The 27,346-nt window shown below is 39.8% G+C and overlaps 1 protein-coding gene across 4 annotated transcripts; it reads right to left on the reverse strand.

Moving 5' to 3' along the window:
* Positions 1-938: 938 nt before the first annotated feature.
* LOC104935489 (sodium- and chloride-dependent taurine transporter) lies at positions 939-18,769 on the reverse strand. 4 transcript variants are annotated; one of them, XM_019267792.2, is made up of 15 exons: positions 18,557-18,769; positions 16,168-16,396; positions 14,043-14,272; positions 13,814-13,948; positions 11,382-11,616; positions 10,672-10,804; positions 9,813-9,947; positions 8,740-8,843; positions 8,474-8,598; positions 6,935-7,047; positions 5,698-5,835; positions 5,164-5,266; positions 4,052-4,152; positions 3,758-3,928; positions 939-3,222 (listed from the first exon to the last, which is right to left on the reverse strand). In XM_019267792.2, the coding sequence occupies exons 2-15, from the start codon at positions 16,176-16,178 to the stop codon at positions 3,067-3,069; spliced, it is 1,890 nt and encodes a 629-aa protein (XP_019123337.1). In that variant the 5' UTR covers positions 16,179-16,396; positions 18,557-18,769; the 3' UTR covers positions 939-3,066. The 4 variants fall into 4 exon arrangements, with proteins under 4 accessions (XP_019123337.1, XP_019123336.1, XP_010749655.1 ...); XM_019267791.2 differs by having other exon boundaries at positions 18,544-18,769; XM_010751353.3 differs by lacking the exon at positions 16,168-16,396.
* Between the last annotated feature and the right edge of the window lie 8,577 nt (positions 18,770-27,346).

Genomic DNA, 27,346 nt, shown 5'->3' on the forward strand with positions numbered 1-27,346 from the left:
GAGATCAGAGTCGGGGTGGTATAATCGGTATTATCAGCTCAATGGAGGTCATTCAAACAGGCTATACATAGACAGCTATTTCAGCGGTATAATCAAAGTGTATTGTGATTTGTACAAGTGGAACCTCCTTAAAATAGATCATATTGATGAAGGTTGGGAATGGGGAATGGGGAGTGACGTGCACATTAACTGCTCACAGAAAACATAATTAAAGCAAACAATACTTAATAGTGTTTGATTACTGAGTAGAATCAGCTTTCTCTGAGCCAGGCTGTGCACACACTACTGCAGTTAAGTCATCTTGAAATTTAAGAGCTGCAGTGGTAGCCAGCTTAGTGTCATTCCTACGAGGCTTGTATGTCTATGAAGATGATATTGTGCTAAAATGCAGTCTCTGAATCGTCTGAGCAGTACTACATCCCCTTTTAAACATCTCTTTTAATATGCAGTCATGATTTTTTATGGTTAGAATGAAAATTTCAAGTAACTCCTCATAATGCAGCCCATGATTTACATTTTTGTTGCATGAATCAGGTACCAATAAAATACCTACTGTTAGCTACGTGCTACTGGTACTTTAATGTAGGTATAGTGGAAGAGAAAGTCCATAGGTCCACTGACAGTCCACGTCTTTGCCAATAGTTAGATTAGCCATGAGGCGCAAAAGGCAGGATTACCAACATGGCCAGCCAGAGCTTCAGATTGGCTCTTCAGTAAACTTAAGGGTGACATCACGAATACGGCGTCCATTCTTTGTCAATTACATCAGGCCTTATTAAAAAGTTTCTAACATGTTAATCTTGTCACTCTAAAATCATTTCAGCTTAAACATTGAATTACCAGACACATAATAATGGTAATAAATGGACATTTGTCCAGTTTGTAGGTGTAAATGCGTCAGAGATGTTCAGAATAAAAGAGTTAGTGACACGAAAAAGTCCAAAGAAAAAGATGTTTATTTGTAATCTATTTAGAAATGATGCAATATGCATCTCAAAGGGGACAACTGTGAGACAAAAATACTTTGGTACATTTGATTTTCCAAGTAGCACAAGATTTTTACGGACAAAGCAGCATGGTAACTGTGGTGGCTCCTGCATGTGTTTTTAGGACAACAACTCCTTCAGATTCTGTATTTTACTGTTGTTGCGTTATCGAACATTAAATTTTGATGGTGCATTTTGAACGAGCAGGGAATGCCATTGCTTCAATGAATATTGCACACTGAAAAATGTAATCCAGACTCAACTTGCTGAGTTTTCTTTAAAATTAATTAATCAGTGATGGTGTTCATATGATGTACAGTATAAAATTGTTACAAAAAGGCATGTGTGATTTACAAACAATTCAAATTCTACAATAAAAATGCCTAAACTGAACATTACAAACTAGAATCCAGTGGTAGTTCTGCAGAGCACGTCTGCTACTGAAAGGAGCACAATGGAGAGAGCTGTTAGGATGTTTAGAAAAATGTAATTTTACTTTTTAAATGATGTTCTCACAGATCTTACTAATAATTATGAATCAGAATCTTTCACGTCAGATTTCTAGTCTTATTTTGTCTTAGCAAGGAGACAACTAGATACTGTATATCAAAGTTAACAATATCAAAAAGTTAGAAGCTAAAAATATTTCTTCCTGAAATGTGTTGCAAATGTAACTGCAATACGTTGCAACAATAAAAACAAATACTACAATAAAAGGTGAAACGACATATAAAGTGCAAAGAGAGGTTTCAATAAATGCACTGGGACTGACTATAGTAGTCACACAGGCAGCGTACAAATACTCTAAAAATGCCACTTCCCTTTTCTCCTTACTTCCTCTTCCTTAGCTGTTTTTCACTATTTGTCTCAACTGTTGTTGTTTTTTGTTTGTTTTTTTTAAGATGGATGATTTTATGAATGCATTTCTCACAGTATTTGGCCAAGGCCTTGTTCAACTTAAAGGACATCAAGCAACATTAAAGGTACATTCAGACAGAATCCGGCATTGCAGAAAATCGCCACAGGGTTGTGCGGTGGTGCGTAATGAGGTGTGTCTATATGTGCTGTATGTAATCGTGGTTAAACAATCAGGAAATACTTTTTTATTCTGCTGATTAACTGACTTTCTTGTTACTGACACTCGCTCACTCTCATTCACTGTCTATGTCCTTCAACCAAAGCTTGTTCCCTCCCTCTCAAACCATCAGACACAAACCAAATTAAACTTCTTAGTGTGTTTTGCAGCGTAAATTGTGAGCCAGATACAGGTTTAGAAGCTGGCTACATTAAATTAACAAAGCCAGAACACAACAGGTAGAGTATCATAGTTTAGTCCATAAATCCACCTGGATAGCTTCATTTTCAAGCTGTGGAGGGGTTTGACCAATCTGAGCATCTGATTGGCGGTCGCAGCATGATGTTGGGCTGCGTTTGTCCACAAATTGGATCTGGCTCAATAAAATAGACTACCCGATTCAAATGAATGGAAAAACCAGGAGTTTTCACCGCAGCACCAGATCCTGTCTGCATGCGCCTCAACTCTACACACTGCATATTGCCACCAAACATGTTGCAGATATGTACTCTGCTAGATGAGGGTTGCTCGTGGTACATTCATTTTCACTGCGTGGGACGAACAAAAACGACAAGAGATCAGAAGTTAGCTCACGTTTTAGACGTTGTCTACCTTTTACACGGTTAATTACTTGCTTAGTTTACTGAATTTATGTGAGGTGAGAATTTCTTACACCGAAAAAGGTAAATTCCCATATCTCTCCGGAATCAACAGAAAGGTAGTAAACATTGAATATGTCTATTTCAAAATACTGCCTAAACTGAGATCAGTGCCAACTACAGCGACAACAATTGTAACATCAACAATATTGATATAGTAAAAAATAAAAAATAAAAATTACAAGAGAAAAAAATTACAACAATAATATATAACTCTTCATAGAAATCAAACCAGAGTATCTCTAACGTGAATATATTGGACAATGTAAACCTACCATTATCAATGTTAGCAAATATGATAATAACACAGAAAGCACATCAATCTTATTCCTCTCACAGAGAGCGCTCACATCATTGTTTCTACAATGGTGTGGGTGGGCTTGATCAAGCCATTGTTCCCGTTTGGGTCCAGGGGCTGTGTCAGCTCGCTGCCCTTCAAGGTGTACTCCTTCGGGCGAGAGCTCACGCCTGACTTTGCTGGGGCTGCCACGGCTTTGATCCTCTGAGGGCAGGAAATGATGATTAGATTAGATTAATGATCACCAGAAACTGAAGCAGATTAAGGCTAAATATGACGGTTATCAAATTTAAAAAGGCAAACTTCGTTATGTATTACATCTGCATTTGTGTGTGTGACATCTTTCAACTTCTGACAACACGTCTGTGGATTTTACAATGTTGTTTTAGTTTTTATTTGGAAAAATCGATGCCATGAACCCAAGGGAAGCAATTCCATTGCTTGATACTTGACACACAAGGACAGTTGTGCTAGCAATGTGACCAAAAGTATGCTTGACACTTCTTGTACAGATTAAACAAACAAGATATAAAGTGTTGTGTGGCTAGCTGTTTCCCCCTGTTTCCAGTCTTTATGCTAAGCTAAGCTAATCACCTCCCGCCTCTAGCCTCTAGCTTCATATTTCGGGTACAGATATAAGAGTGATATCGATCCTCTATAAGGCAAAATAAATGTATTTTTAGAAATTTTTGAATTTTTTCTTTTCCTTTAAAAACATTAAAGGGTTGAGTCAGCTCACCTCAATCAGGGGTCCCTCAGACTGTAAGATCTTGATGACCATCACCATGGGGATGCAGATCATGGAGGACAGGGCCAAACACCAGCCCAGACCGATGGCCCAGTCAGGGTACTCATACACCTTGTTATAGGTTAAGGGCTTGTACTTCACCAGGGAGAAGACAAAGCAGCCCTGAAAGACAAACAAATTAGTACAAGTTGTACATATCTCTGTGACCTTGAAAGTCTCAACTCGTCACATGTGTATGACTCCAACTCAATAAAGTTACACTCCAAACAAAAGCTGAACTCTCACCATGCAGAGCACAGGAGTGATTATGGTCCAGCTCCATTTCATCCATGGGTTTGGTCTGTAGCCAATCATATCCTCAAGACCATCATAGAAGTTGTCAACTCCTATCCAACACAAACAAAGACAATAAACATGAGTTCAAGGTTATGTTTCAGAAACGTTGGTCAAAATAATGAACATTGTACATAACATACCATCAGTGTCTACTGCTCACGTCGTATTGTTTGTTATTGTAGAATGACCTTCATATCTACTTCTTTAAATGAGCAGGTTTATAGCCCCTTATCTCTGTTGTCTGCAGCACATTTCCTCTAGGTCATGTGCTGTATGTAGTATAAACAGTGTCAGCTTTGTCAGTTATAACTAGCTTACTGGGTCATCCTTTATCTTTACTCAGTGTTTATTTGATGTTTTATTGCATTGTTTAGTGTGTGTGCACTCTGCTGTATATGTACCTGATGTTTATCATGGTTTCCCAGGTCTACCTTGACCAAGAGATCATTGAACAGGTGGCTTATTCGTGTTTTATCCTGTATTTTAGTTTCTTTTTAACATCAGGCCAACGACTACAGATTAGAAAATTAGAGCACCTTCCCAAATCCATGAAACTGGCTCCCGACTTTTAATTTCATTTAAGCAATTAACTTATTAACTTACAAGGATAATGCACATCAATCTACATTTCTGTAAGTGTCCCAATGTTAGCCAGCTGATTCATTTTCAACTACAATCTCTGGCAAGATGTTTTAAAACTACTGTTTTAAATCTATAGTTTGTGACCCTTTGTACCACATTTTTCCTCATTAGACTTACTGTTTTCCTTCATTCATTTTACAGTAGGATGTATATCTATCTATATGGTGGGAGGCAACCCTGGATAGCCAATCACAATCTAGAAAAGGACTATCCCCAGCCCCCTAACCTAACCCCCACCCTAACCCTGCCATGCAGTTGAACATATTTACTACCACAAGGACACCTTTGTTTACCATCAAAGAGATCATTTGTGCCTTTTTAAACTCCTCAGGATCATTACTTTGAAATACGACACACACACACACACACACACACACTACAGAAACTTCACATCACCACATAGAGTTGTTTCCACTTACCATAAACCCAGGCTACAGCAATGCATTCAAAGAATGCAACCCACAAAAGGCACACACCACTGGCTGCATAGTAGTCAAAGAGTTGAAACACATACATGCCACCCTATAAAAGAGAAAAGAAGGAGAGCTTGCATTAATTATCTCTCTGATGTGTGTGTGTGGAAGAAAGAAAGTCACAGAGATAGAATAAGGGTGGGCGGGTGAGGTGTTGAAAGCGGCGTACAAGAATTCTGGCGTCCTACCAACAGAAGCAAGAGTTCAACAGGTGCCGAGACGTCATTGAAACACAGTTAACTGCTAAATGGAAAACGGCATTCCGAATTGTTCCATTTAGACACACAGGATGTGAGTGGTGAAGGTGGTAGGAAGCCATATTTGGTCGTAACAATGAAGCTAACAGGCGAGTGGAAAGTCTGTGGCGTTATCTCTGCCCCTGATCCAAATACACAGAGTCTCTTTTCCTTTTCTAAACAGGATAAGCAGCAGAAGTGAGAGTGCAGAGGCTCCGTGCAGTGACTGTTGGTTGGGACTTACTTTCGTTACCATGGCGAGTCCCAGGAGATAGCTCATGAAACACATCACAGCTATAAAAATCTCTCGTCGGTAACCCTTTCTGAGGAGGGATGGATATAGATCCACGATTGAGGTGATCTGTCCTTCCACTTCAACAAACTGCAGGGACAAATGCAACCGTTACATTCTCATAAAAAGAAAAAAACAAAACAAATGAACTGTCTTTTTCTGTGTGCATGCAGCTCTTGTTTTGCCTCAACAAACAAGTGATTAGAGAATGAGAGCTGTCTTTGTTGGGGCAGTAATGAGAATTTAAACGGGGCTCCTGTCTGCAGCTCCGGTTTGTTGCTACCAAGACACAACAGAAACAAAACAACAGTGAATCACTGTCTCCGTCTCCCTATCTGTGTCTCTTGCTGTTGTTCCCCTGTGTCTCAGCATTGCCTCATAAGCTGCATAGTATCATAACAAAATTATGAAATTGTTCCAATTTATCAAAAGCACCAAGAACATGCTCCTTTGTTGCACAACAAAAACCCCTTACATAACTGTGGCATGTATGTGTGAGGGATGTTAACAATATATAGCATTCAGGGCTACAAATCTGCATGAAATTTATGGTGAAAAATGCACCCCCGCCACACACACACACGCACATGTACACTGTCACTGGTCTGTCATGGAAATTGCTGCATTTACATGTGCTCAAATTTAGCGCGTCGGCCTGATCTTGCAGTTGGCTGAGATGAGTAGCCGGACATGTGCGGTACTGAGTTAGCACAGGAGTAGAATTACACTTGAGGTTTGAAATGTGATATAGCCGGAGAATCCCTCAGGCATACACTTGTGTTTTGTCTACTTAGATTATCTTCTCTTAATCAAAGATCTGCCTATCAAAGCTAGATGCCTTGCATGCAAGCTATTCTAACGACTTCTACTAAGTAAATGTTTGGCAAGTGACCATCGACTTCTAAAAACTTAATTTGTGGTATTAAAGGGCATTAAAAGGGTTATAATCCTCACAGATTGCGATTAAGAGAGGTAGTAAAATGCTTTTGTGGGAACAGAGTGCTTTTCCTGTCCATCAGTTATCTGATACCTCAGAGATGTAAATCAGGGAGACACTAAATGTGTTTTACACTGGCAGAAGCCAACTAAACCATGGGACCTGGCAAGTGTTTGTGTGAAATGAATGGGCAGTACACCAACTAACTGTTCTGTCCATAACCTGACACCAAAGTCATTGTGAAATACCGACCTGGCTGTCGAGGCCCAGGAGCAGCAGCATGATGAAGAAGAGGATGGCCCACAAAGTTGGCATTGGCATCATGGATACAGCTTTAGGGTACGCAATGAAGGCCAAGCCCGGACCTGGAAGGAGAACATAATAGGGATGGGGAGAAGGGGGCGGAGAACGGAATTAACATTTCTATCTGATTTCATCTTGGACGACATAAGGGGATTGGAAAATGAATGTAAAGATTAAGCTAGAGAGGGTGAGCGGGGGTCTGCCACTGCCAACAATCTACAGAAAATATGAATATGTCCATCAACTGACAGACACTTATAGCATCCTGTACGCGTTTACTTGCAGGACAAATATCAGCCATCATAGTCAATTGTAGAGAATCGTCTCTTTTACACTGTGCATTGCTGTTTATACTGTAAAAACTACTGCACATACAGGTTCTGTTTAAACTGTACTCACCACAGTTAAACACTGCCATCTTATAGCTGCTTTACATTTTGAATATTTTATATATATTACATGTGTGCACTTTTGCTACTGTGTGCACAAGCTGTGCTGATATTTAGTGTGCGCAATAACAATAAATCTAATCTAATCTAAACTAAACTAAGCGGCTGCTAACTTCAGCAAAGCCATGAACCAAATCGACAGGATATAATGATAGCACGAGTCACAAAGTCAGCCTTAAAGACTAGTGCCTCAAGTGAACAGCTGCACAAAATGGATCTCTATGATGAAAAAAAATGCTTTAAACATTTTGGTTTTTCATATACGATGGAACATCTTGTATGTACACACTAGCATGCTGTCACAGAATTACTGTCATTGTCATGCAACTGTAGTTTGATTTCACATGATTATGTTCAAGTGGCAAGTCTTAAAAAGATAGCATGAGTTTAATTTTAACTGAACAGAGCGAGCATGCTGAAAGAAGACGCATCTCCTTCAAAGTCCACATAGAGTAAAAAAAAAAAGGGAAGGCAGAAACAGAACCGGTGGCGTCCACCTCAGGAGATCCACAGCTTGTTAACAGAACTGGGCTTACAGTGAAGTGCTGCAGGTCAGAAATATCAAGTACAAAGTACAAACAGGGTACAAACAAAGTACGGTGTCTTCTTCTTACCAATGTCCCCTGGTTCAAAAAGATGTAAAGCTTCTAAATGAGACATGAGCAGGTGTGGGACATGAGGACACCTGGTGCTATTGAACACCTGTAATAATGATGATGGCCCAGTACAGGTGCTCTTTAACACCGCAGTTCATTGTGTAGCTACAACACACAGCACTTGACCAATGCAATGTAATCTGTCCTCAGAAAAAGGTGGAACATGTTTTCACACAAGTAACAATTCTGTTTCTTTGAGGCTTTTGTTCAAGGAGTGTGCAATTGCCGATACCTCTACATTTCAGCATCATCGTTTCCTTAAATAAATTACGTGAATTACTTTTTTCCCCCTAAAATTTGCTGTTGTTTTGAGTTTCCAATTATCTTTTTCTTTTGGCAGCAGCGCCCACCATCACTGCTGCCATCACCTCGGACCCTCGTACCTGACTCTGCCACATCGGCAATGTCCACCCCTTGTTCTTGTGCCATGAAGCCCAGGACGGAAAATATTGCGAAGCCAGACACAAAACTGGTACCGCTGTTGAGGCCTCCCAGCAGCAAACAGTCCCTATGTCACACATATGTCATGGAGGTTGTTAATGAACACAAGCGGAACCGAAGTTCCCATTTTCTTTTCACGCAACCGTCTCTGACACGAGTTGCTGTCACTACTACAGTCCCGATCCCCCCCAGCGGAAACACAGCTCACCTGTAGCAGTTGTATTTGTATTTGTTGTAGCTCCCGAGGGACGTCATGGCTCCCAGGCAAATGGCATAGGAGAAGAAAATCTGTGTTCCTGCATCAATCCAAACCTGAGGAGACAGGGGAAGAGGACTGCTGACTTTCACAACGTTAACAATCAAACAAACAAAGCTTGTTTACAATTATTTGGATATCCAGCAGTTATAGAGCAACATTAGCATTCATTTGGAGTCGTGTTTCTGGACACCTGATGAATGTAAATCCAGTTTTCACTCTCTTTGAGCTCCTTTTTTGGTCTCCACCGGTTCTTCAGGGAAATATATAGGCTAAATGCTCTGCTATGTTGACCAGCTTTCGCTAACTGTGTCTGTCTGCTGTTTGGTGCTAACAGCATACAGTCAGTTTTTAGGGATTTTTCACTAAAAATAGCCACAAAAAAAAGACCTAAAACAGTAAAAAGTTATGGCTGGAAAATGAAAACAACGAGCGTAAAGATGCTATAAGGCTCAACAGATAAGAGGTGAACTGTGGTACCTCGCTACAAGTGACCTGTTTTACACCAAAGTAGCAGTCAACGATTGATAATGTAAATATATTGGGCTTCTACAAGGACTCAGACACACAGTGTAACTTTACACAGGACACATTGGGGATAATCAGTCGAGGCATGTCTGCTTAAAGGTAATCCAATCACTCCAGAAGTTATGTAATCGAGTTACAAAACAAAAGAAGAAATGCATGTAAAACTATACATCTACACAGAAAGTTCTGAGAGATAAATTAGAAGATTGGTACCACTTCAAAATCTGTCTGCTACCACTTAGCTTATCTTAGCATAGCATAATACGGAGTGTGAAAGCATGGATTTGTTTAAAGATCACAAAATCCACTTTCCAGCACAAGAGTGGATTTTGTTACTTTGACATGATAGTGGTATTAATGTTCTCGTCTAAGTCTCACAGCGTATTTCATAAAACTATTCTTTTAATACCTGGAGACAGAGGTGTGACAGATTTGAGAGGAGACTTAGATTAGGCAGCTATTACAGAAGGAGAAGGAGGAGTTTTTCGTTTTCCTACCTCTGGATCTTGTAGGCGGGTCAGGTCAGGGTAAAGGTAAAATTTGATCCCCTCAGATGCCCCAGGCAGGGTCACTCCACGCACCAGGAGCACAATCAACATCACAAATGGGAATGTTGCTGTTATGTACACCACCTAAAAACAGGAAAACAGAATTATTAGTGAAGACACTGAACCACAGTTATAGAAGTATGACTCATCATCCATATGAGATAAACAGTTCCTCAGTTCTCATTTCGAAATTATATTTTTTCCAAACTGCGGGACAAAAGAAGCATTGTTCTTGTAATCTGGCAACAACTTCCCTCTACCCTAAGTATTTTCACAGAGTAAAAGTACATACGTCTGTGAACAGTGATGGATGCTGCCTCCAAAAGTCTTGATGAGAGTTTGAGATGGAGTGCAAGCAGTCAAGTAGAGGACAAAACAGTCGACTACACTGCATAAAGGCTTTCTCGTTTTCTGAATTGCTACCTGGTTAAAGATTAACAATGATCATTTTAAGGCACAGTAATCACGGCAATGATCGAAGCGTTTACGGAAATAAATAGAGTTAATAATTTTCCTCACAGAGTTCCTCCTGTTGGCTCTGGCTCAGTTTCTGTCCTGCTAACAAAAACAGAAAGAGGGCTAAGGAGCAGTCAACGGTTTACAGCCGACAGTGAGTCTGGCCAACAAGCAACTTCCAGGACAGCAGAGGCTTGTGTCTTTAAATCAACCAAATTAACTGCCTTCCAAGCATGTGGGTTTGCTCTGAGCAACAGTGTTTTGTCACTGACTTGTTGGGGTAAGAAGTAAAGGCCAAACAGAATCCAGGCAACACAATAAGTACAGGATGTGTCTACGCCTCGGCACTCACTTTCCCAGTGGACTTGACTCCCTTCCAGATGCAGAAGAAGCAGATAACCCATACTGCTAGGAGACACAGGGCCAGGTCCCACTTGAGGGGCCCTATGTCTTCAATCCCAGTGGAGATGCTCAGGACATTACGTCTACAGAAGGCAGACAAAAGCAAAGAAGAGGTTAATGGCAGTTTGTGGGGACTGCGACAGAAGATGTGGTCTTTTACATTTTAAATACACACCCAAGGAAGTTGTTAACACAAAAGATTAATTAAAATGACAATAAATGTGGAAATCAAACAGACACATGACTCGGCTTTTTTGTGTTGTTCTGCAGACTCTGAATACAGACTGAAATGGTGAGAAGACTATTTTGAAAAGCTAGAACCTTTAAGTGTCTAATGCTGTATTAACACTTCTGTTTTGTTGAGATGAATTGTCATCGAATTTAAACACGTAACGAAGCAAATGGGTCCGAAAAAGATTGGGATTGAGGTTGATATTTCAGTTTAGTTTGACAACTACAGTCAAACTTGAGAGAGCTGCATTGAACACATAAGAGGTGCTGTACAAATAAAGTTTATAATAAACTAAAAGTAAACTGTCCCTTTTGTAGGAACGGTGCCTGTCCAAACACATTTATGTAAACAAGATAAAGAGGCAGTGTTACTTTAGTATATTCACATTTGTGTGCATGCTATTTCGGCATGCTGGCAGCAATACTCACTCCCAGAACTCAGTGACAGGGGAGGTAAAGTTGGTAATGTTGCTTGCTAGCCACAGGGTCTTGTTCTTGCGTACTGTGTCCTCTACACAGAATTCTGTGTTCCAGGGCTGTTTACATTTTGCCCAGGGGAGCTCTGGCTGAAAGCATTGAAACAGGTAGTAGAGTCCCCAGGCCAAGATCACAATGTAGTAGATGTTCAGTAGAGATACGATCACAACTGAGGCATAGCCGATACCTGAACGAAAAGAAGGAAAGAAGCCTGATTATAACTTCAGCTCAAGATATCATACAAAACAGTGGTTTTATTTATTTTTTCCTTCAGATCATAGAGTTAAACTTTTGCTTGTGTGATAGCTTAGTTTAGCCTAAATCACACGCTCTTAGCTATTAAATTCACAGTTTCACGATTATAATGAATGCATTTATTGCACAACGCTACGTATGTAGAAAATCACATTAGCATTGTTTATTTGTTCTTTGCAGTTTTAGTAAACATGTAAGAGGGAAATTGACAACATCTCTTATGCAGATGTTAAGCATATAAATGGTGCAATGCTCCTTTTCCTGCTTTGTTGATCTTTGTTAAGAGTGTACTAAAATCCCAACTGCTAACTTTCACTAATAACCCTTACGTTATTGATTGTAAGTGGCAGAACTCAGTGTAACTGAATCCTTTATATTATGTTACGTTTTAAACTGTGGTTAATAGTGACAACAGTTAACTGCTGCATTCCCAGTGGTCACTTTGGTTTTAAGAGCTTTTCCAGCTGCTTGCTATGACCAAAAATGGTACTGAAAAATTAGATATTGAGCTGTAAAGTTACATAAGGCTGAGGGGAACTGAAGAGTCAGGCAATAACACCATTCACATACAAGTAGACATCCATTTATATCCATTTGTATTATAGTTTTCTGACCACCGTGTGGTTTAACTCATGATGTTGATGCTGTGATGTAAAAGAGTACTCCAGGGTGTGGTGGGTGTAGTTAAAGGGGCACACTTCTGGCCACACCCATCAGTGATACTGGATCTAAGTGTAGTTAAACACTGATTTTCAGCACGGTGCTGAATTACTCTTTAAACATTAACAATTAAACTGGACACTCCTGTTGAACAAGTGTAAAAACAGGATATCAGAAACTCAAAGCTTGATTTGCGATCTACTATAATAATGTCCTTAGTGTTTTTGCACTATTCTTAGATGACTTTACCATGAACCTGGTCACAGAAAACCCCGGTACTCTTCCACTGCTCATGGGTATTTTTAAACTGATCATCTCTGTTGCCCCCACCTCCTCGTTCCCACATACCAAATGCAAACTGATGGACAAGTCAATGCATTGACAGGTGTGTGCGTGTGTCACTCCACTGTGTGCTGGTGTTCACGGAGTAAGGTCATGAATTCTCCGTGTGATGAAAAATAAATAAATTAAAAAAAAAACACGTGAACGGGGGGTGACGGAGGGACAATGGGACGATTTGTGATTGGCCAAATTTTCCGACCACTTGTGGACTTTCTCTGCTGTGCCAGACGTTGCGCCAGATGGACAGACAGCAGTCTCAGCGCTCCGTGAATAGCGGAGACCATCGGCAGCTGCCAGAGATCCGGTGCCACACAGTTTCCTCTCTTTTCATGTCAAGTGCTGCATGTGAACATGAGTAAGGGTGTGACAGCAGCTGCTGCCCCATTGCTTGTCTGCAGCTATCACTCAATGGTAGGAGAGGCTGTACCTACAGCAGTAGCAATGTTGGACCCTAGAGTGTCAGTAGTATCAGAAGTCAAGAGTATCAGTAGCTCATGGTGATCTAAGGTCATGAGACCGGTGAAAAAAACCTGATCCTAACAACACTGTTGCAGGAGTATGTATCATATCCTTTAAGCTGCGACAAGACGAGTGAATCTACGCAGCAGCTCCGTGTCAACAAAAAATGATCTTTTCATGCAGGCCTGCTGTGTGAGACTGTATCCATTGCTAGGCAACTTGATGTTTTCTTGCTAGTCTGTTTCCATGGTAACCAAGACCTCATCAATCCATTGTACACACTAAATCTGCAATCCGAGGATGACTTTATGTGTTGGAGTGCCCGTCAAGCTTGAGCTGTTTATGTTTACATCAATGTGTGTGTGCAGGAACATATACATGTGTACAGTATGCCGATATCATTCCTCCTCCATGATACTCAATATTAAACTCCTGCTTCACTCTGCTGTGTAATGTTGTTTACACAACACAAATTAACGTAATGAAGTAAGTTCAGTTACTTAGGACCTGTGAACTGGACTGAAACAGGAAGTTAATTCAGGGCATCTTTGGGCATATAAGGCTTTTACTCCGTGTTAAATAATAAATTATCCTGTCAGAGAGGCTCTGATGCACAGCCTCTATTTCTGTTATTGAGCATGTAAAGTGTTTATGTTTCTCGGACTGACCCGTGAAGATGGGGCAAAGCTTGGCCCAGCAGGTGATCCCTCCTTCAGAGGTGTACTGGCCCAGTGCAACCTCCAGGAAGAACACAGGCAGGCCACCCCCAAACAAGAAGATGAAGTAAGGGATGAGAAACGCACCTGTGGATACAGAAAAAAAGCTCAGAGTAAGACATGTTCTTGCTTCGCTTTTGGCTTATCTGGCACCTGTTGTGTGTGTGTGTCTGCTGCCTACCTCCACCATTTTTATAACAAAGGTAAGGAAAGCGCCAGACGTTTCCTAATCCGACGAAGCCTCCAGCCACAGACAGGACAAAGTCGAGCTTACTAGCCCACTTCTCCCTCTGAGGAGCCTTGCCTTCAGCCTCATCCTCGGGCCGTGTGCCTGGGCTCTTCCCCGGTGAAGGTTTCAGGGTGTCCTTGTGGAAGTCCTTCAGGCATTGGAGCTTCTCTTTTTGTGCCATGCTGTGGACGGCAACATACAAGATGGGGATAGAGAGAGAGACAAAGACAAAGGGAGAGAGGTGAGTGGGATAAGACTCAGATAGGGAGGAGCATCAGGGAGATAATGCTGTCTCCTGATTGCGTTACAAGCATGTGCTGTGTAACCACTAAGCACATAATATACAGTACTATGTTGCTAATCTTGCTAATCTGAACAACTGATACATGGAGGTCATTCAAACTAGAGAAATGTTTACACGAGGCAAATGCCTCTTTATCGCGGTACAATCAAACAGTGAAAATACCCACTGTGTCTTTATTCACCTCAATCAACCTGTAGATAAACAAATATGTATCTTATATGCAAATCATACAGTTAAACTGTACCCAAACATCAAGACAGTATGTGCACATTGAAAGCAGTGTTTGTGATCAGCTGTACATACAGTTTTGTTTTCCAACATTACTCTCGTTTCTGCTCAGAAGGGGGTATATTGTCTAAAGGAAAAGGAAAGTGAATGTTTGGACATGATACACGCCTTTAAGACCTTGCCTGACCCTGAACGAAAGTTTTCTTTTAGCTTTCTTCCTTTGCTACTGTTTCAGCAACAGGTCCGTAATCTAAATTTAGAGAGGGAGATATCACGCCACATTCCCAGAGACCTGGTCGCTCTCCAGAAGATACAACAGCTTAAGTTAACTTGAGTGTTTACACTGTAAACTGCCATTCCAAGAAAGACCGGTTTTGTTATTACTGAGTGTGTCTTATGTATCCTCTTTCCCCTGATGAGCCAGAGAGGATAGGAATAACCAAGTAATAGGATAGGAATAACCGAGTAAGTGATGTCAGAACTGAATGAGAGTTAAGCTCCCAGCTGGCACATAACGAAGAACAAAAGAGCTTTATCAATCATAAAATATGCGATTATAATACTATTGTGAAAGGTTTACTCTTTTTTTTTTAAGAGTCTGCAGTGCGACATCAAGTACTTCGCCTTAAACTCTTTTGACTGTTGAAGTTAGATAAAAGGAACAAGTTATACAGAAAAGTGCCACGCCTCCAAAATATTAGCGTTTTGTTCTTGCTTGAAAACGCTGGAAATCAGAGAAACATTTAAAGTTGGACAAGTTTCCTCCCTTCAGGAAAAGGCTCTTCTATCATCGGCCACATTAAGAAGAACAATCCCTAAATGCACTCACATTCCTACTGAACTGTCTCGATGTCTTGATTAAGTGAGAACACTTAATCAACGCTTAAACAACAACCCCCTCCATCCCCACCCCGTGTGCGAAAAGCGTGTCCCATCATTTTCTGGGATTTAACTCTTCCTGTTATGCATGACAACTCAACTTGAACCGCTTTTCCATTCTCCGACCTGCTTACATAACTGGATCAGTTCTTGGCCACTGTGCTTCTCATCCTGTTTCTCTCTCTGTCTCTCTGTCTCTCTCTCTCTGTCTGTCTCTCTCTCTCTCTCTGTCTCTCTCTCTCTCTCTCTTTTTATCCCTTTCCCCCTCCCTCCCTCCCTCCCTTTGACTCTCGTCTGCTCAGCGTATGCTTTCACCTGCTTGCATGGTGTTAGGAAGCTGTCTGCTTGCCAGATAAGACTTAAGGCACACTGTCCTTGAGATTTAACCCACATACTTGACTACAAATTCCTTCTAATGAAACATAACAGCACAGTATTATAACTTCTAAAAGCCTCACTGATGTTCAAATGAAATATTTTCCCCTGTCAATATGAATCACAAAAAGTCAACAATAAAAATCAATTTCTAGTTCTTCTATTTATTTAACCTTTCAACACAAAAAGCAGACTCTTAGAATATCCACCAGAGCATTTCACCTCTTTTGATTCAACTATTTTAGGTCCATTCATACAGAAAAATCAAGTCTCGAAGCAAAGATAACTTACATTTCCTTCATGGCTGCGACTATGTACAGAGTTCCTCTCTCTCAGCTGTCACCATTCCTCTGTGCTGAATGTCTTTATGCCGACACGGGTCACAAGAAGTGGAGCTGACACCAGGGCCCGCCCCTTGGCTAAAGACAATTAAATCCAACGAAGAGATTGGACACAGCCTCACTGGGACAGACAACTCAGGTACCAACGTGGGCTGTAAATTTCCACTTCCCACTTCTGCCTGCCCACAAACATACACACAGCCAAGTGGTAGAGGGGGGGTGTGAGTATGTAACACACGTACACACACACATACTTTTTTATTCATGTTGGACACACAGAGGACAAGTCAGAGGCAAAGAAAGGGTGGGCTGGTCCAACCACTGAGGGGTTCTTGAATTATGGTCTTGTACAAATGGATGAACTGAAAGCAGCACTGAGAGTTTTTGTGTTACTTTTACTGCACTAAAATATAAAGCACGCTTTCATAACAAGCCCCTCATAACATCACCACGCCACTTCCAAGCATCTTTGTGTGAAAACTATTTTTATTCACACTTATGCCGTGATAATTCCTGGTATGCAGGACGTTTTGAACACTGCCCTCCATTCGTTCATGACATGAGGTTTGTTATCTGGGAAATGTAAACCAGTACAGTATCAACTTTTAACAATTCCTAATAAGGGAATGTGTCTCCTCCGCTTCATCCATCGTCTGTTTAGATACTATTCACTGCTTCTAAGAGCGCACAATGATCCGGATAAAGGGTGGTCCGCAAGAGTCAATTAAAAAAACTGATAAATTCCTCTGCAGGATTTGCACTGTTAAAATGGAGGACAAGGATCGGCTGATGACAAGCTGTCATTTAAACACGCACCCATACACACACACACCTTTGACTTAGCTCTGCATGACGCCATAATCCATCATATCTATCCATCATATTTTGGTCAGTGTCATGCTCTGTGTACTATTTTAGGTTATATATAACTCTTGATAGATGCTGTCTAATCTATTATGAGAGAGACAACAGGGTTTGCATTTTAAAGGTAGTTGTTGCTTGCAACAAACAAGAGAGCCTGTTCAATGTGGGTCAGCACACAAAAGAGAAACCTTGTGGCGTTTGTTCATAACTCATGGAAAGCCTGTGTTAAAAAAAAAAAAGTTATTGTTGAATAAAGGCAGTCAGGTCTGAAATTTTGCAGTTATAATCTTAAATCTATGTTTTGTTTTGTTTTCCTGAAACCATCATAAGTTTTGCCTGAGGCTTCAAAATCAGTCCTGATATTGTGGTGATCAGATATCTCATATAACTCTTAGCAGAAAATCAACATTTATCTCGAGGTTATAATAATGACTTTTAGCTCATTAAAAAAGGTCAAACATGCTGCTGCACATTGAATACAACGGATAACAGTGATCTTTTCACATTAAACATTCAAACATTAACTGAAAAAGACCAAACATTGTTGTGAATTTTAATAAACCACGCCTTATTTTGCAGGGAACCTTCGGGAAGTACTTGACAAATCCCCTGTTGCAAGTTCCCTGTTTGTAAACTGTATTTTGAGCACCTGCAACTACGAAAAATAATAATAATAATAATAATAATAATAATAATAATAATAATAATAAAGTGCAGTGACCCCTCCGTTTTTATCCCGCTGAGAGGGCGGATTGGGGTTATTAAAGGACACACGTCAATCAATCATACTCTGGACTAGGCGGAGGAAGAAGAAGTAGGTTAAGTAGCCTATGTGCTACTAAGCATAAGATATAAGCTAGTAAACGTCTTAGGTCATCAGACCTAATTCAGCAGACTCTTCTGGAGAGTGCACACGCATTCATTCAGTCATTATCCATTCATTCATTCAGGGTGGGGTCCACCTGGAGTCTGCAAGTGAGAATAAACGTGCTCCAACATAAACAAACAAACACACCACATGTCACTGATGAAGGCTGGGCGCGCCTGAACGCATCTCCACAGACATCTAACAACTACAAAATAAAAAAATTAAAAAAATAAAAAGATCAAAGAGAAGCGAGAAGCAGGGTCTTATCAGCTATAAACACAGGGAACTGGGTTCAAAGGCCAAACCCGTGTTTTATACCCCAAACACGTGTTTTTAAAAAGCAGCTTTAAAACGCAGGGTTTTTATAGCGGAGGGATAAATCAGGATACAGCATCATATCACAGAGACAAGCAAAATGCGACGTGTTTATATCAAGAGAATAAAATGAATCTGCTGTCTAACATCAAAAACACAAATGACTTTCATATTAAACAGTTATTTCTTTACGCGAATCAACAGTTTAAAAGCGAACAGCTTCAACACTTCTTCAATTATCTTACAGTTTTCTTAAAAACAATAAAAATCAATATTAACCTCATTTACTGACTTGATGTGTTGCCGGGTTCCTCGTTTTTTTTTTCACTAAAGCAGCCTGTTGTTCCTTGTTTTGTAAGCCAGCTACGTTTTAACGCTGAGTGGAACAATTTAATCTATTTGTCTGTGAGAGCATTGTTTCTACGAGCTGGTGCGCTTTTAATATCAGTTTGAGTGGAAAATCACCAGCTTCATGCAACAACTTCTTAAAGAGACAGCTTCCTCTCTCTGGCCACCCTTCACCTTGATCCTCTCACACTCACTCACTGTCACAACTGTTCAAATGAATCTGTGTTCTTGTGCCATTTATGTGTTACATTCACATGCAGTGACCTACAAAAGAAAAGGCAGGGAACATTTAGCACATACGTTCAATGTAAAGTCAGATATGCTGGTGTGTATATATGATGTTGATACTTCCTAGTGAGACAGCTTTTATGAACTGAAACTACTTTATAATAATAATTTTAAATAATAATAATAAAAAAGAATAAATGTTGTGTTGCTAGGTTCTCAATTTTTAATGTTGATTTTTATTAATTTTATTTATTAAGTGTCCTTCACCTGTGGTGCCCAGCCCATGTGAGCTTATATTATAATTGTAATTGTCATGAATAGATGGTGACCAGCTCAAAAGACTTGGACTCAAAAGACACTACAAAGGTAACTAATAAACACAATAAAGATAATAAGAGTAAAACCACAAGTAATGCATGTACATGACTTCAGCAGTTCAAGAAGTCCTACAGCAGGGAGCGCTGGAGAGACCGAGCTGACACATATGCAGGGGAAAAAATTGAAGTACCTGAATGAAAATAATATTAAATCATGTGTCACACATTTAACAAAATGTTGATCTAGCTGATCACACTCAGGTCAAGGTGAAATCATACCATCTCTATGGTAATTAGAAATGATGTTGACACCAAAGGCGCTGCCATACCCAAACAGGCCTATGGGCCTCTGTTATGGATTGAAGCCAAAGTAAAATTACAGAATTTGTGTGACTAAGCCAGGTTAATAGAGTAAATGTCTTGTGGGTTGATCATTAAATATCTTCTAGCAACTATAACAACTCTTCTCACGCTAGAAGGTGGCAGTCTATTTGTACTTCAGCCCATAGCATGAATTTAAGATTAGATATTCCAATATTAGGGACAATAAACACAATAAGAGCAAAATAACAAGTAATGCACTGTACGTGTCAAACAAATCATTCAAATTCATGGGCCAGATGTGGTCATCGAACAGGCTGGGGGTGTCTGGTACCGTGCAGTTTCTGGAAATAAAGTAATGTTGGTTCAGCATGTTGATCAAAGCTTTGTAGGTGTTTCTCCTCCTTGTGGTAAGACTTTGGGACTCACTATCCAGGGTATTATTAACACCAGGAGACTGCACTTTAGATTTCACTGGGTTTTCCAGCCATGCATAGGTCGTACTCATCATGGCGTCCATGTCCAGGGCAGTAATGACTAGGGGAAGTCAGGCTGATGTATCACACAACAGTTAGGAAGGTTCTTGATCATTCTGTTGGTCAGGGTGGTTTTCCCTTCATTGGTTACTCTGCCAATGTCAATGATGAACTCCATGTTTTCAGATGGTAAAAATGTCAATAAGTTCAAAATGTCAATAAACCTGTTCTCCTTTACACTAAGACACTGGACAGCAACAACTTCCAGGATGGCCACATGACAAATCATATGAATACAGTGTTCTCCATCTGCTAAGATCTTGCTCATTGAAGACATAACTCTATTGAAGACATTGACCTATTAGATTAAAAAAACAAAACAAAGCAGGGTTCTTCAGCTCTTATGGGTCAGTGAAACAGAAAATGAAACTTATCATCAACATCAGGATCATGAAAAACAACCCCAGTGGAAAAATACCAGTTCTCAACTGTTACTCAACTCTGCCAAATTTCCTCTCTCCATTCTTCCCCATGAAGCTTCAGTTTTGTTTGACCGTAATTATATCACATTGTAAACCTTTGCTGGAAATTAAAATGTAAATCAAAAAGGGAACTTATAGCAGAAACATCTCTTGTCCAGTGATGACTGTGTGTTCTACCTCTGTTAAAGATCTTTTTGGTAAAATGTTGGTAATTCATTTGCAATAATTCATAAATGCTCTTCTGACTTTGGTGATCCCTGACTTTTCATCTAGCGCCACCAGCAGGTTTGATATATATAACTTTCCTATATGTATACCTACCAGCACCTACTTTATTATGGATCATATTTTAAATGAATATCCAACATACAGTATCATAGTATGTCGAAGGTGATATACAATAATAAATAAATATATACACACACAGCCATGGAAATATAAACTAAATAAAATGTAAATAAACATAATGAACAAACCAAAATCTGCATTAGTTCACAAAACATTGTATATCGTCAAAAGGTGATCAGTTCAATGTGATCTGCTAACCAAAAAATAAAGTAATCTATGTGCATTTAAAGTAATAATTATCTACCTTCCTTGTTCAAAGTGTCAATAGCCTCTCCTCAGTGATATAAAATTACAGAATATGTGTGACTAAGTCTGGTTCAAAGATTAAAGCTCTTATGGGTGGATCTTGATTAAACATGTCTCTAGCAACAATAAGTATATTTAAAGCTTAAATACAGTACACTGGAGCAACTATCACAATTGTTAAACATTAAAAGGTGGCTGTCCATACAATAAGGTCAGTGTGGGAGCTATAGAAAGGTAGTGGGAAAGACTTTGGGATGAAGACAGCGTCCAACACCATCTGTGGAGTTTGCCAACTCCAATGGAGGCAAGAGATCCACAAAGAAAAAGAGTCCCAGAGATCCAGAGACAATGTTACGTGTTCCTGTGGAAGTGGTCTTAAGAAACGTCGATGATGCACCTGCAGAGCCTCCAAGGGCCACTGAGGAAGGAGACACCATAGTTGGCCCTGGTCTTAAGGAAGTGCTAGTAAAAAATGATTGGAAAATGGGCAGAACTACAGCCAGAGATCTAAGACCTCCTGGGTAAATATCAGCAACATATAGACCTATCTCCAGTAGAAGACAATGGTCATAAACAAGTGTGGGTCCATGAAAATCACAACAATCGCAGCATCCTGATACTACAGGCCCCGGAGCTGAAGAAAAGGGGCTCTGCAGCTGACAGATGCACAACATATAGTTTTTGGTCAGTCTTTTGGTGGTTGGTGGTTTTCCCTCTAGTGGTTACACTACTGATGCCAATGTTGTACTTCATGTTTTCCGATGGTAGAAGCTTAAGTTCAAAATGTCAATAAACCAGCGTTCCCCCTTTAGGCTTACAAGACACTAGACAGCAACAACTGCCAAGATGGCCACATGACAAATCATAAGATCCACAAATTAAGTTAAATCTCATTCAAATTCATGACCGAAAAAGTCTTTTTATGTTGAATACAGTGTTCTCCACCTTTAATGGATTTCTAGGAATATTGCTAAGAGCTTGTTCATTGAAGGCATAACTCATCCTATTAGATTAAGACAACCAAAACAAAGCAGGGTTCTTAAGATGGATTTTTTTAAAACAGTTCCTCGAGTCACTGTACAAAGGGCAGTGAAACAGAAAATAAAGCTCATTCTCAACAACAAACGAAAAAAACAGCTCTCAACTATTACTCAGCTCTGGCTTCTCTTTAAATTAAGTGTTATATGAGGTGCTGCGGTGTTAAACTTCTTTGATTTGACCTTTAATTAGTAGTTTAGTTTGACTGTATTTATATCAAAATGCACATTGTTGAAAATAAAATGTAAATCAAAAAGTATTGCTAAAACATCTCTCGTCCAGTGACTGTGTGCTCTCAGTCCCAGTTAAAGATATTTTTGGGTAAAATGTTGGTAATTCGCCTGATAAATGTTCCTCTGACTTCCTTTTCATCTAGAAAGAGGTTCTCCAGATGCACCATGGTTCTCTGTAAGAAGACAAACATCTTTATGAGAAAGAAGAAAAACAAACAGATTGAAGAAAACAACACAGAAGACGCTGCCATAGCAACAGAGGTCTAAGGTCATTGGACTGTGGACTGGAGCCAAGGTGATGTAAAATTACCGGATTTGTGTGACTAAGGCAGGTTCTTGGATAACTCTTGTGTGTTGATCTAGACTTTGAAATTATCATTTTTATAGCAGCAAAAGTATATTTGCAGCTTTAATATCTTCTGTTGCACATTAGAAAGTGTGCTAGTGGGGAAGACAGTTAGCAGCCAAACTAATCACCATCACCTCAGCCCATAGCATAGGTTTAAGATTAGATATTCTGGTATCAGAGAGTGTTAATCACAGTGATCTTTGACCTGAAGGTTGAACAAGACTCATGTATCAGAATGCCTGGGTAATGTTATCTACAGAGCCCCAAAAGGTCAAGGTGGGGATTTTTCTTTCTGAAACACAAAAGAAAAATCCCTTCAGTGGTACTAAGAAGGAAAGAGTGAGACAAGGGGGTTGCAATCAGTTACTACTACATGGCACTAAATCGTCCATCGTCAGTTCAAATTAAATTAAATTCTTAGTAAACAATAGCATGCTAAAACACTACAGTAACACGGTGAACATGGCGCTCTTAGCATAGTCATAGCAAGTATGTTAGCATGCTGCTCAAAGCACCACTGTGCCTAAGAACAGCCTCACAGAGCTGCTATAGACGCTTTAATCTTGTTTAGAAATAAGTGGCCAATTGGTCTACTCATGCAAAGTGAGTTCTCCCAACCTGGTAACCCCAAAGTTGCTTTAATAATAGTTCTATAGTAGTGATCTATAATGCATTACTAAATAATTTGTAAACTATATGTGATGGGTAGTCAGAGCATAATTTGAGTTTCAAACCAGCGGCATGTTTCACATTCAATATGTCAGCGTGTCCACATGAAATATTTAATAGATTTTAGCCAGTGCAGCCAAACAAATCAATGATAATGATTTCGTACATCTGCAAGATTTGTGCATGTAGTTCACTGCAGTGTGGTAATGTCTTAATCTGGATGCATAAGCCATGTCAAACATAATAAGCATATTTGCATGTCAGTTAAAGTGTCTCTATAGGAGTATCAAGATTGCCGCTGTTTATTAGAAGGTCAGTAATAAGTGATATCCTAAATAAATGTAATGTCAGCACTGAGTCCTCCAAGATAAACTTTCATTTTTAAGATTGTTGTTTCAGAAACAGGAAGTGAAGGTATTTGACTAATGCCAGGATTCAAATACATGTATATGCAGCCAGAAATGAAGCAAGGTATTTCATTGTGCAATTTTAAGAAAAAATGCTCACCAATTAAATTACAGGGAAGAACAGAGTGTTCCTCTTTCCATGTTTTTATGCTGTGCTTGCTTTTACTTGCACATTTCTTTGTTAGACTTAGAAGCAACATCCCATGTCAAGCTTGCAAAGCAAAGTGTACTTCAAAGCCACCGGGTCTCAGTGTTGGTTTCTCCCTGCACAGAACAAAAGCTCTGTCAGCAGGACAACTGCTTTCTGATGCCCGAGGGCAAAATGGCCAGGAAACAGGAAAGTGACTGAAAGTTTGGACGCTCACTCTTTGTAACTGTGACAAAAACCAACTTTGAATCTAAAGTAGCTGAATGCAACACACACAGGGGTGGGGGGCCTTGTATCAAGTGACAATAGCAGACATGCCTGCAGAGTAAACATACTAACCATTATGATAGAGTCGTGTTTATACAAGTCACTGTCCTTTGGCAAGTTTTATGTGGGGTTCATTATGACTTGGTTGTGGTGCATTAATTAATTTTGAAACAGAGCTTCTATGTCTAAAGTCTAGACGTTAAAGTTTCTGCCCCAAAAGTACAACGTTTATACTGTGTTTCAGATGTTTTAAATCATACAATGTGTACGTGAGTTCCTATTCCTTGCATGTTCTGTTGTCACTTTTCTAATATGACTTTGTTGCAGAACAGAACGAGGGTCAGGGACAGAGAGGTGACATTTAGATTGGGGAAAGGTTGACTACTTATTAAGGAAACTAAGAAGACACTGTAATACTATTTGTATCTAAGGGGAGGTGTCTGAGACAGCCCATTAGAGAGTGTATAAGAAGCAACTGTTAGAGCTCCACAGGGAGCCTTTTTCTCTGTAACCCCTTTTGTGTGTTGCACTGTTAAACACTTCTTCTTGTACAAGATTAATAAATTAAACCTTAATCTAGTCTTCCTTATTGAAGAATCATTTGAAAATTCTTATAACAACATGAATGCAGAATCTGTAGGTAAAGGACTAAGATTTTGGTGATCAAAGACTGGTTTCCGTTTGTCGTATGAGTGGTATTGACCAGTCATGTCTTTCCGTCATTCTCGTGGTCTGACTGTAGGAGGAAATCTTATCCCATGGTTGCACCTGAAGCCCTGAGACATTGGCCATTGCCCTCAGCGGCATTTACCTGGATCAATCAATATCGATCCAGGTAAATATAGATATATAGACAACATAAATCACCTTAGATCAATGTAAGAGCTCAGAAGAATTGGAACACACAGAAGAACCCATTAAACAAATGAATACATTAGCTTATAAAGTTAGCAAAGTGTTACATTCAAATTACTTGACACATATCCACAATGAACATACCTTATGCCACTCTTGACTGGAGCTAAACTAAATTATTTGTTTTTCGGTGTGCGTTACCGTTTTACCATACTCTTTTACTGTTAGCTTTTTCAACATCCGTTCTATACCCACTTGGTGCTCCTTCAAAATGAAAGCATTTTCAAAATACAGAAATAACACAAAGTCAAGAAATGTACTGTGAGGTCATTTAGAGAGAAGTTAAATGAGCTGAAAAGATCACCAAATGTTTCTCAATATTACATTTTTAAACCACAGAGTTTATGAATTTATGGAACACATTATGGATGATGCATATAAATCTGCACTATGTTGAGAGTCATTTTATTTATCTTGTTTGAACCTGTTTCAGCAAGAGTTAAAGGTCCAGTGTGTAGCACCTAGCAGTGAAGTTGCAGATTGCAACCAAATAAATAAATACTCTCCCACACCTGACCCGCTTCTTCTAAGCATGTAGGAAAAACTGTGGCTGCCAAATTCATATAAAAAGCAAAAGGCCATATCTAGATCAGTGTTTGGTTTGTCTGTTCTGATCTACTGTAGAAAAATGGCGGTTCAACATGGAAGAGGATCCGCTTTTACTGTAGATCTAAAGGGCTCAAAAATAAAAACATAATGATTCTTATTTATAGGTGATTGTACACTAATGAAAACATACTAATACCAAATATTGTATTCCATTCCTGCTAATTGATACTTGGACCTTTAAGTAAATGTTACTGTGCTTTTTCAGAGATGAGATCACTGAAAAAAGGAGACAAAGAGGAAGATTTGTGGTTTACTTGGCCTTATAAAATATTTTAAATATTATTGCTCCTTTCAGAAATTAAGACTTTGATTTTATGCACTTAAACAAAGTGAGACTAAACTGCCAACAAACTCATCACTTCCTGTGAACCATTTGTCTGCCACGGGCCCTTTAAGATCCAAGATCACGATTTGTCATCCTCATAGCCGGTTTGACGTATCTCTTCGCAGAAATCCACCTGATTGTTTATGTTTGAAGTTGTTTAGGGGCCAGAGGTTGTTGTTCTAAATAGATTGAGCCTGTCTTTTGTTAGAGGTCTGTCTAAGGACATAAGTGTCACATGGTAACGGTATAATCCTGTCTCACATGCAGACGCTGTTTGGATCTATCTGCAGAGCTTGGCCGTATTTACCAGCAACCTTGTGACTCACCTCAGCTGGAGAATTATACAAACACAAACAAGATAGACACATGACGAAGGAAGGAAGTGAACACTGAGATACATTTTGAAAAAATAAAACCACAACAAAATAACTGTGTTCCAGTATAGGATGCCTGTTCCTGTGATTTTTCATTGGCCAGATATATTTACTCCACTTCCTCAGAGAGCCCACAGTCTTTGACAAAGCTGACTAATAAGGCCACTTGCTTGCTTCTCTGTATACTGGGTGCTAATACTTCAAGGGAGCACGTAAGGCTTAATCCCATATTACTGTGGCTATGTTAAGTGTAAGCATTTGACTGTCTCACTCTTCCAAGAGGAGCGCCCACAGAGAGCAGGGAGATAAACAGAAATTCCTGCTTGATAAGCTTGAGCTGTAATCAGTGTTTAGAAAACATTATAGGGATCCTCAACATGGTGTTTGCATGACTTGACAGTGGAAATGCAGGGGAAAGTGACAAGCTGCTGAACCCTTCTCATTTCAAGACAATCCTATCAAGAGATCTTCTTGGCGGGAACCTATCGTTCAGTTTACAGTCTTTACTCTGCCATTTCTTACATAATGGCTGGCTGGGACTGCACTACACTGGCTCCGAGTCACTGAGTCCTACGTCTGTCTGATGAAATGCAGGCTTTCTGTAGTCCCAAACTACGATTGTAACTACAGTACACAACCAAGAGCATCTATATGATTTATGTGTCAGTATCATACAGTGTTGTTTTTAATGCATGTCTGTCCGTGGAAAAGTAAAAGTCGGCTGTAAGATGGAGTGAAGGAGTTGAAGAGACGTCCAGAGCTTTTCAGGTCACTCTCTGGCTAAGTATGGGCTTACCATACACTCTCTCTCTCAGGTGTTAATCCCTAACTAATAGCAAATTAGGATATTGGCAGTGACAGCAGGAGTGAGTTATGTCTCGCCCGAGAGGACATATCAATACACGGGGGCAAGGCCGCAAATGTGCACGTCTGTCCATCACACAACACAACAGAGTTATGGCTGACACTTGACAGATGTATT

This window comes from Larimichthys crocea, chromosome XV (assembly GCF_000972845.2).
Source record: "Larimichthys crocea isolate SSNF chromosome XV, L_crocea_2.0, whole genome shotgun sequence".
Taxonomy (NCBI): domain Eukaryota; kingdom Metazoa; phylum Chordata; class Actinopteri; family Sciaenidae; genus Larimichthys; species Larimichthys crocea.

Coding starts and splice junctions, on each gene's coding strand:
- LOC104935489 (XM_019267792.2), bottom strand. Junction 13,949..14,042: donor TTGTTATAAAAATGGTGGAG/GTAGGCAGCAGA, acceptor CTGTATCCACAG/GTGCGTTTCTCATCCCTTAC. Junction 3,223..3,757: donor CTGAGGGACCCCTGATTGAG/GTGAGCTGACTC, acceptor TCCTGCCCTCAG/AGGATCAAAGCCGTGGCAGC.